The sequence below is a fragment of the Nerophis lumbriciformis genome, linkage group LG33 (assembly GCF_033978685.3).
Source record: "Nerophis lumbriciformis linkage group LG33, RoL_Nlum_v2.1, whole genome shotgun sequence".
Classification (NCBI taxonomy): Eukaryota; Metazoa; Chordata; class Actinopteri; order Syngnathiformes; family Syngnathidae; genus Nerophis; species Nerophis lumbriciformis.
Window position 1 is genome coordinate 4,965,682 of NC_084580.2, and position 10,645 is coordinate 4,976,326.

Here is a 10,645-nt window from a genome sequence, read left to right on the forward strand (position 1 = left end):
CCTCAACTTACCTCTTTTTCAGCCGACATTTTTTTATCCACTTCTTCCTCCGTAAATCTTGATAAATATTGACGATGACCAGCCCTGCTATACTTTTGATTGGCTCTGAGCATTTTTCGCCTGACCAATCAGAAAGAAGGGGCCGTCGAAGCATACCCGCCCCCAAAGTGCCAAAACTAAACATGACAGCGCGAGGAGAGATACCAGGAGTACACAGAGAGCGCACAGACAAAGACGGCGCGTGCGCACATAGGGACCGCGTGCACGCAAAAAGGCGCCGCGCACGCGAACAAAGGCACCACGCGCGCGCAAAAGGGTGTCGCGCGCGCGCACGAAGTGGAGAATCAGCGCGCGATAACAGTTTTTATGCGCTCGGATTTTTGGCACTAATGTGACGCCATAGATTTGCCCTGAAACCGGACTGAAAGGGTTCACAGACATTGTTAGACGCAAAGTGTTCATTTAGCTGCTGTGCAACAATTATTTTGAGGATTTTCAAAATAAAGGGAAGGTGGGAGATCGGCCGGTAGTTTACCATGAGGTCAGGATCGAGGTTAGGTCTTTTGAGCAGACGATGAATATCCGCTTTTTTGAATGCTAGCGGAACAGTGCCAGAGGAAAGTGACACGTTTATAATATTTAGCACTGATGGACCTAATATTACAAACAGTTCCTTGTTAAGTTTCCTAGGAAGTGGGTCAAGTAAACATGTTGTTTGTTTTATCCCATTTACACACCGTAGGAGTTCCTCTAATGTTATTTAATCAAAAAGAGAGAGACTATTTTGGAGGGCAATATCCGTCATATATACATTCGTATCTGTGTTAATAGAACCCAGTTCTAGCTGTGATGCATTGTCTATAATGTCCTTTCTAATGAGTTCAATTTTCTTTTTAAAGAAATTCATAAAGTCATCTGCCGAGTGGGTGGAGCTACTGGGAGGAGTCTCTTGTTGGGTTGGCGATGCTACTGTACTGAACAAATATTTAGGATCGTTTTTGTTGAGGCGGATGAGATTTGAGTAGTAATTAGCTTTAGCTAAGGTAAGCATGCGTTTATAAGTTATTAAACGGTTAAATGATGATTTGTCTTATCGTTGTGTGCTAGAGACAAAACTGTTTTGTTTTCTGACAGGTCTGGGAAATATATATGGTTTTCTGTATATGATCATTTCCATGATGATGCATTGCAAACATGTCACTATATTGCCTAAACTGGTATACTATCATTAGCTGATAATTACATATTTGAAGAGGTTTGGGATCTTGGAGTGGAATCTTTAATGTATTTTGTAGCCCCTGAAGAGTAGTCCTGACCATTCCCCACTTGCTCTCGTTCAAATAATACCCTTTACGTTTCGTTAATTCCGTGCAACAGAGGGAAGAACACATTACTGCAGGTGCCCATACTGGGTGGGTCTACTTCCCCCAATTTCAATTGCACTCATACACATAAACACAAGCACACAACCATGTACCCCCAGCTACCCTGCAAGGGACCAGACGTGTGGAGTCAATATTGGGCGGCAGTAATAATAGAAGTAACTATAAGTTTTGGTATAAAACACAGTGAAAGAAAGTTATTGAGGACTGTCAGATGTCAAGGGGCACTCTCATTGCCCACCCCTGACAAGCATATCTGGACTTTCCAGGCCGGAGGAATCTTGCATGTCCTCTTATCAGTTCTCTTTGGTGACACATGCACAGCAGTTGTTGCCATGTAAGGGTCTGGGCTCCCACCACAGGTTACTATTATAGGATAGCAGGAGATAACAAAAGCTGCATATAAAACCCACCTTGGCCTCACACTTCTGCTGGGAGTCCACACAGCAGACATGGTAAGTGGTTTTGTGATCCATAAAAGAGAAAATGTATATTTAAAGTTGTGATTTCATTTAATTTTTTGCTCAGGCCAGCAAAAAAGCCTCCAATAAGAGACAGAGGGGAGCACAGAAGTCTTGCTCCAATGTCTTCTCCATGTTTGAGCAGTCCCAGATCCAAGAATTTAAGGAGGCATGGACCTCTGCATGTGGTTCAACGTGAACCTTTAGTGGTCTCATCAAAGTGATCTTTGTTGTTTTCTTTCAGGCTTTCGGCTGCATTGACCAGGACAGAGATGGGGTCATCAAGAAACAGGACCTGAAGGAGACCTATGCACAACTAGGTTACATTTTGACTTTCTATCACAAGCTTTAAAGGTGTGGCCTTTTCTGCTCACTCTAGACTCTATTTACTGTCTTACTTTACGATCCAAAAATCTAAATAATTTTGTCTTTAAACATAACGGACGCCAGCTCAGCAGGTTATAAAGAGATGTTTTTTTTTTTTTCTCAAGCTGCTGTGACCAACCCTGCAAAACCTCCTATACATTACAGTCTTCAAATATTTTTGTCCACTTTTTCTCACTTTATTATTAAATTATACAATTGATTATAATTATTCAACTCATCCATCCATCCATTTCCTACCGCTTATTCCCTTCGGGGTCGCGGGGGGCGCTGGAGCCTATCTCAGCTACAATCGGGCGGTAGGCGGGGTACACCCTAGTCAGTGTTGACGAAAATAAATTTTCAAAGTGAAGAAAATGTGTCAAGAGGAATCAGCAGGGATTTGTAAGAATGATTGGAACATGTTATACATCAATTACTTTGCACATAGTAAATAGGAAAACAGGTCAAAAATCTGTTTTGTAAAAATAATGTCCTTGAAATTGTGATTTATTATACAATTGTGTTTTTAAATTTTATACATAAATGCATAGTTCGAATGAAGTTCTGATATATAAATAAACAAAAAAATAACTAATTTGTCATAACATGTTGTGTAAGCCTAAAAAGCCCATGCAGATTTTTTTATGTATCTTTTTTTCCATAATTTAAATCATATTTGCATCACATTGTAAGTATGACAAAAATACACAGTGAATTTACCGGTAATAAGAAAACTGATTTGAATAAATAATAAATTATAACAATTTTAATTGTGTGTGTGTCTGAAAAGACCCCAATATTTGTACACAAAGGCAATTTTATTGTCAGAATGTCACCCATCTATGTTTTTAAATGTTTTACTTAAATGCATGTAATTTATGTGTACAAAAGTTATTTCGGGTTGTATTCTGGAATGAAATTTGCCAGTGACCACACCCGTTACAGTCTCGTCACTCATTTTAGTACTAATGTATTGTTCTGATCACTGGCCACATAGTGGTTAAGGTAAAAGAGCTTGTACGGTCAAAATAAATTGCATGATTAATCTAAGTGTGTACATGATAATCACAATATTTTTTTGTGATTAACTTGTTAATTTTGACAGCTCTAATATATATAAAACATAATACTGCATATACTATAACCTATACCTGTCAAGACTTGGACTATGGCTTGGTTTGTTCTCCCGTGGTGCAAATGAACTGGACTGGTCAAGGCTTGAAGGTGGGTACATGATTTATTTTAAACTATCAAAAAAGGAATAAACAAAAGGCGCGCACAGTGGCGGAGAATAAAACTAGACTTTAAACACAAAACTTGCACATTGGCAGAAACTATGAACAATTAAACAAAACACTAACTGTGGCTTAACAAACAAAAACTTACTTGGCATGGAACCGGCATGAAAAAAAGAGTAGCAAGGGTCATCAGGGTGTGGAGAGTGTGCAGGAGCATAAATGTGGTGATGTCGTCAGCACGAACAACAGAAAATGAATGAACTTAAATACTATGGACATGATTAGTGAAAGCAGGTGCGTGACTCAAAACGTGAAACAGGTGCGTGACGTGACAGGTGAAAACTAATGGTTGCTATGGTGACAAGAGTGCACAATGAGTCCAAACGTGGAACAGGTGCGTGACGTGACAGGTGAAACTAATGGTTGCTATGGTGACAAAACAAAACAAAAGTGCACAAAAAGTCCAAAATTTAAACCGAACATTACTAAAACAAAACATGATCACACAGACATGACAATACCAGACCTGGGCAAATTAAGGCCCTGGGGCCACATGCGGCCCGTTAAGCTTTTCAATCTGGCCCGCCGGACATTTTTTAGATCTTTAAGATGAAAACTGTAGCCGCCATTGTGATGTGCAGTGATGTTTTCAAATTACCGTAAGTCTTGAACTATACAAAGTATTTCAATGGTTGGAATCTGCCTGCGCTTTTGCATGATATACTAGTTATTATGGTAATCTACGTCACAGCAGCTCAGACGAGGCACCTAGCAGTGTAGGTGGGGAGCGTTTCCACAGAGTGTTTATTTAGCGCGTCCAGCCTGAAATGCGGGTGTCAGGGACAGACGCGGAAGGAGATTTTTACAACAAAGTTCTAAAGCTTAGTGATCTATCAGATGTATCAGATAGTAGGCGGGTATTTTTCTACCCTTCCCGTTCATATTTTGTTGTTTGTTGCATTTTTGTTGCGTTTCGCTTGATGGTAAAATATGTCTATTGAGAGGGGGTGTGACGTTCATATGTTGTCAATATTCCGTGTTTTATCGTTCATAGTTAATATTGTAAATCCCACATTCTTTAATTTAATGTACATTCTGGGTGTCTCATTCAGTAAAAAAATTTAAAATTCCATTCCGTTTTTTCAGGCGGTCTGTCATATCGTTTTTAGCATTCAATCAGACATTATTGTGAGGTTTTGTATTAGTATTCCTAAAAATGGATATACCGGCCCCCAGACACATTTTTTTCTCTAAATTTGGCCTCCGAGTCAAAATAATTGCCCAGGCCTGCCCTATACTGAATGCTTAATTAAACATACTCCTCCCTCTGTCAATGTTTGGCAGGAAAGCTGAATGTGAAGGAAGAGGAGCTGGATGAGATGCTGAATGAGGGCAAAGGTCCCATCAACTTCACCGTTTTCTTGTCGCTCTTTGGGGAGAAACTCAACGGTGAGGGAACCTTACCCTGGAAAGTTGTTCCATGATTTTTGATGTACTGCCCTGCAGGGACCGACCCAGAAGACACAATCCTTGCTGCCTTTAAGCTCTTTGACCCCAATGGGACAGGCTTTGTCAACAAGGAAGAGTAGGTTGCGACAATGCACTTGTCCTGTTTGGATTCCAACCAAGCTCCATCATTACTTTCTCTGTCCTCTGGCACAGATTTAGGCGGCTGTTGATGAACCAGGCAGATAGATTCACAGCAGATGAGGTTAGTTCCGCTCATATTTAAGATTTATCAATAACATTCCCACTCATCTTACTACGGTCTTTACTTCAAGGTGGATCAGGCATTCGCTCTGGCTCCCATCGACCCTACCGGGAACATCGACTACAAGTCTCTCTGCTACATCATCACACATGGAGACGAGAAGGAGGAGTCCTAAACATTGCTGTCACTATTATCTTCTACATGTTTCAATGCATTCATTAAATCTGGGATAAATACTTCTCATCTCTGGAACAAACAACACTTTAGATTTAGTGAAAATCTAATTTTGAGCACATTTATTGTGGGCTTTGTTTACGTAGTGAAGTGAATTAATTAACTCATATTATGTTCTACATTTGGTGAATGTTCACATTCATCTTGGAGAAATCAAACGTTCAAGTTTAAATAAGCAGTGGTATTTCAGTTTGAGCACATAATAAGATAAGACCCCTTAGTTTGATATTCGCAGGTGGATTGGATCACTTTACGTAGGAAAGAGGCCCTAATTGGGACTTCAGAATGCAAAAATGATGACCATATCTTTGAGAAGAGACTACCTGTCTCACTCAACGCCAACATTTAAGTTATGACTTAAAGCAGTTGTTTTCTAGACAATTACACGCAAACATCTCCTTTTATAGTTAGTATGTGCTCTCCTGACCCAGCGCACACACACAGACAGGAGGTAGGAATATCAGACTGGTGGTTTGGCTTCTCCAGTTGAGGAGTCCTTCATTTGTTTTTACCTAGGTTCCACCGGGTGCTGCAGTCCTGTATAACGACACTCGCTTGTAATAAAGCAAATTTTGGTTCAGTAAAGTGTCTCCGACGTCTCTTTTGATCCAGCCACACGCCATGACATCCTTCTGTCCGGACGAGGATGACAAGACCAGAAATACTCTTCAATGGTAAGTATGAAAATTATACAGTACTTGTGTAGTTTAGGTTGAATCATGCTACAATTTAATTGTAATTAAGTATAATCTTTTTTTATGTTTATCCAATTTGTATGACAGAATAAATACTATACGTGTTATATACAAGCATGTCAAAAAGTATAATGCATACAGGCAAGTAATAACATGTAGATTTAGACAAAATAGATCACAGTTGCAATTTATTTTACATTATACATTTTCAAAAACTGTTTGTCAATCAATCAATCAAAGTCTATTTATATAGCCCTTAATCACAAGTGTCCCACATCAGGGCAAGAAAAAACTCAACCCAATAATGATACTATGTCCATAGTTAACTCATAATTATCTTAATTAATTGTATTTTATTCATATTTAACTCATAATTATCCCGATTAATCATATTTTGGATGAACAATCAGATAAATTACATTTTAGATGTAGTTAACACATAATTAATCAGATTAATTACATTTTGGATGGAGTTAGCACCTACTTAATGGGGATAATCTCCATTTGTCCATAGTTAACTCCTAATTAATTGCAAATAATAAAATGTTGTCAATTGTTAACTCACACATATTGTGATTAATCATACTTTGTCCATAGTTAACTCATAATTATCTTGATTAATTGTATTATTTATTTGTAGTTAACTCTTAATTATCCCGATTAATCATATTTTGAATGTAGTTAACTCATCAATCAGTTTAATTACATTTTGGATGTAGTTAGCAACAGGAAGTGAACAAACAAATGGACCAGAAATTGCTATGAAACGGAAAAGGGGAAGATTCAAATAAACTCTGCTTTTTCGGAGATGGTGAAATATGTGATGTACTATATTGTAACTGTATGCATTTTCCGAATAGATTAAAACAATAACCATAACCATGCAGGTTCCTTTGGGGGAAAAAAAAGGTTTTATCCACTAATTAGAATGTTCATCCCTATTTTGACCACATAGTAAACATACAAACAAATTAAACAGACAATGTTTTGGCTGTTTATTATTATTGGTCAAAATCCTATTTACCATTCTTAGTGAGTGATTCCAACATGTGAAGATTTTGGTCACTGTGTCGGCACAAATATTCTGTCCACCATCAACCATTTAATAAAATACATTACTAAGTTTTGAGGTCCTTGGTCTGCACATGTCCTTAACATCCCCCCAATTTCATCCCACCCCTTTTGAGCGCCCCTGACTGTTGCCATAGAAACACCAACAAACCCCTCACATAAACTCAGAGCAGCCACTATTTGTTGCTGGCTCACCAATAAAAGCAAAGAACAAAAAGACTGGAGATATTTTGAAATTCTGGTACCTGGGTTGCATTCAAATGACCGTGAGTTTGATTCCAGGTATCTTCTGTCTGCGGTTGTACGGTTGGAGATGCCGATTGCATCTGGAGCATCGGGCCGAGTGGACAAACTGAAGATCAGCAGGAACTGCGACTCCTATCTGGAACGGTAGGAAGGTTACTGATCAAGTCCCATTGAGTGAAGTGATGCCTGTGGATACATGTACGCCAGTGCCGGCCCAAGCCTCCATGGGGCCCTAAGCAAAATTAGATTTTGGGGCCCTCTATTTCTGCCAATAATATTGATTGATCATTCACACACCTACTATAAACTCATTGCGGCTCTGGCAGTGTTGTTTACATTATCCTATTGTCAGCCTGGCATGTCTTTACAAATGACATGTCATTTATAAAGATATGGGGGTGGCCCAGTTTATAACATAAATAATACCAATGAATGAACGAATGATGTCCAGAGTGCCACATATGGTTCCTAATCTTAAAATGTAGAAAACATTCAGCTACAAGAGTGGCCTGGGGTTGAACAGTCCAAGTGATAAAGCTTTGCATTTACGGTAAAAGTGTCATCTTGTCTCATCAGTCTTGTACATATTAGTCTTTAATTACTAGTTTATATTTTTAGTTAATTGTTCATATTTAATGTTTACTTTGTACAAAGAGAGCGCAGTCTACTGAAGTTAAATTCTCAATAGTTTTCCCCTTTGAAAGACGCAAGGGAAATTCCTTCCATTTCACCATGTTGCTACAATGATCTTCACTGTTTTCATGCTGTTTCAGCAGTGCACCTATGTTGACCCAATCCAGCTGTCCCTCGGCTGCCAGTTTTTAGGACTTTTTGGAAAATAATTTGCAGCAAAAGCAATAGACTGCATCTTTACTTCTTGAATAAGTCAGCCAGCTACGCTTGACTTTTTCGCCATTGACTAGCTGTCTGTAGGTATAATGATAATGAAAACTTCGGCCATCATGCCGTTTGGGGAATGAAAAGTTCTCCTTAATAGACAGTGGTCCTCTGATCACCTGCTCAGTCCTGTCTGAATCTGAGAGGAAAGAAGGCCACTCAGCTGGGTCAACTGGCGGAGCTGATGATGGTCCATGGTGTGAAGGGGACGTTGTGGTGGAAGTTGCTGAGGAAGTGACCAAAGAAAGACAATGACTAAAAAAGAAGGACCTATAAGGTCATTAAAGTGCACTGTTGGACATAATTATTAATCTCAGAATGTTCTGCAGTACAATGAGCAATTACAAAGGGTGTTTTGCAGTTAACTTACCGTATTTTCCGCACTATAAGGCGCACCGGATTATTAGCCGCACCTTCAATGAATTACATATTTCATAACTTTGTCCACCAATAAGCCGCCCCGGATTATAAGCCGCGCCTACGCTGCGCTAAAGGGAATGTCAAAAAAACAGTCAGATAGTTCAGTCAAACTTTAATAATATATTGAAAACCAGCGTTCTAACAACTCTGTCCCAAAATGTACGCAAACGTGCAATCACAAACATAGTAAAATTCAAAATGGTGTAGAGCAATAGCAACATAATGTTGCTCGAACGTTAATGTCACAACACACAAAATAAACATAGCGCTCACCTTCTGAAGTTATTCTTCATTCGTAAATCCTTCGAATTCTTCGTCTTCGGTGTCCGAATTGAAAAGTTGCGCAAGCGTGGGATGCAAAATGGCCGGTTCCGTCTCGTCGAAGTCAGTGTCGCTGTTGTTGTCCAGTAGTTCTGTGAATCCTGCCTTCCGGAAAGCTCGGACCACAGTTGTGACCGAAATATCTGCCCAGGCATTTACGATCCACTGGCAAATGTTGGCGTATGTCGTCCGGCGCTGTCTGCCCGTCTTAGTGAAGGTGTGTTCGCCTTCGGAGCTGTGTGAAAAAAGCCACCCGGCCTCTTCGCGTAAACTTCCCTTAACCACTCGCTCATCTTTTCTTCATCCATCCATCCCTTCGAGTTAGCTTTTATGATGACGCCGGCTGGAAAGGTCTCTTTTGGCAAGGTCTTCCTTTTGAATATCACCATGGGTGGAAGTTAGCATGGCAAGCTAGAACCACAGTGAAGGATGACTTCTCATTCCCTGTGGTGCGAATATTCACCGTACGTGCTCCCGTTCCACAGTGCGGTTCACAGGAATATCAGTTGCTGTGAAATACGGTAGTAATCCGTGTGCGGATGGAGAGATTGCGTCTTTTTATGAACCGGATCCTTGTCGCTTAGTAGGAGCCATTTTGTGGTCTTTACAGATGTAAACAGGAAATGAAACGTACGGTGATATCCGCGCGTTTTTTCTTCTTCTTCCGGGGGCGGGTGGTTGCTTACAGTAGAAGAAGAAGCGCTATGGGGGCGGGTGCTTTCCTTGGCGGTTGCTTGCGTAGAAGAAGAAGCGCTTCCTGTTCTACCGGGAAAAAAGATGGCGGCTGTTTACCGAAGTTGCGAGATCGAAACTTTATGAAAATGAATCGTAATAAAGCGCACCGGGTTATAAGGCGCACTGTCAGCTTTTGAGAAAATGTGTGGTTTTTAGGTGCGCCTTATAGTGCGGAAAATACGGTACTAGATAAATCAGCTGTGGTTTCAGACATGGAGGGGACAGTGGGCACAGAGGGTGGAAATGTGTGAGAGAGCACTGTAGAGGATGGAGATGGACCTAAGATGAAAAACATACATACATATAGGCACACATATTAATGAGATACTTTGACTATATTAATTTCCCTTCAAGTGTAATGTTTATACTAAGAAATTAAATGTATACCGTGACAGTCTTTTCCTCACCTGATTCATCACTCACAGTTGAGCCTGAGGATGTGGACTGGCTCTGGGCTGATTCTGTGCCTCCAAAGTATTTTAACAATGCTCCTGGGGAAGTTTCACATAACTTATGAGTTGATGTAAAAAATAATGTTTATTTTACTCAAATAAATTACCGTGCTCTGCTGCAAATGTAGTAGTTATAAAATTGCTGTAAATGTGAACATGCAGACAGTAAACAGGAAGGAAGAAAAAACAAAGCTTTAATTCATTATAGTATCTGGTAAAAGTAAGAAAAAAAGGGAGAAAGAACATCATAACTAATTACTTTACAAAGTTTAAAAAAGGGTATGAAGGAAAAGAAACTGATAAGGTGATCTGCCATCTATTACTGTTGCCTGGTGCAGAAGAGTCTAAAAAGACAAATGGAAAAAATAGTAATCTGTGTTAAAAACATTCTAATGTTTGTTTGGAAAATACTTCCT

At 39.7% G+C, this 10,645-nt stretch overlaps 1 protein-coding gene and 1 long non-coding RNA gene across 2 annotated transcripts; one reads left to right on the top strand and one right to left on the bottom strand.

The window, feature by feature from the left end:
• The first annotated feature begins 1,819 nt into the window (after positions 1–1,819).
• Positions 1,820–5,935, top strand: myl7 (myosin, light chain 7, regulatory). Its single transcript, XM_061928982.1, has 7 exons — positions 1,820–1,837; positions 1,911–2,012; positions 2,088–2,163; positions 4,792–4,896; positions 4,954–5,032; positions 5,110–5,158; positions 5,229–5,935. The coding sequence occupies exons 1-7, from the start codon at positions 1,835–1,837 to the stop codon at positions 5,331–5,333; spliced, it is 519 nt and encodes a 172-aa protein (XP_061784966.1). The 5' UTR covers positions 1,820–1,834; the 3' UTR covers positions 5,334–5,935.
• Positions 5,936–7,316: 1,381 nt separating this feature from the next.
• LOC133575628 (uncharacterized) lies at positions 7,317–10,369 on the bottom strand. Its single transcript, XR_009811515.1, has 3 exons — positions 10,185–10,369; positions 8,421–8,527; positions 7,317–7,540 (listed from the first exon to the last, which is right to left on the bottom strand). It is a non-coding gene; the product is annotated as an uncharacterized lncRNA (long non-coding RNA).
• Between the last annotated feature and the right edge of the window lie 276 nt (positions 10,370–10,645).

Coding starts and splice junctions, on each gene's coding strand:
- myl7 (XM_061928982.1), top strand. Junction 4,897..4,953: donor CTTTGGGGAGAAACTCAACG/GTGAGGGAACCT, acceptor ACTGCCCTGCAG/GGACCGACCCAGAAGACACA. Junction 5,033..5,109: donor GGCTTTGTCAACAAGGAAGA/GTAGGTTGCGAC, acceptor CCTCTGGCACAG/ATTTAGGCGGCTGTTGATGA.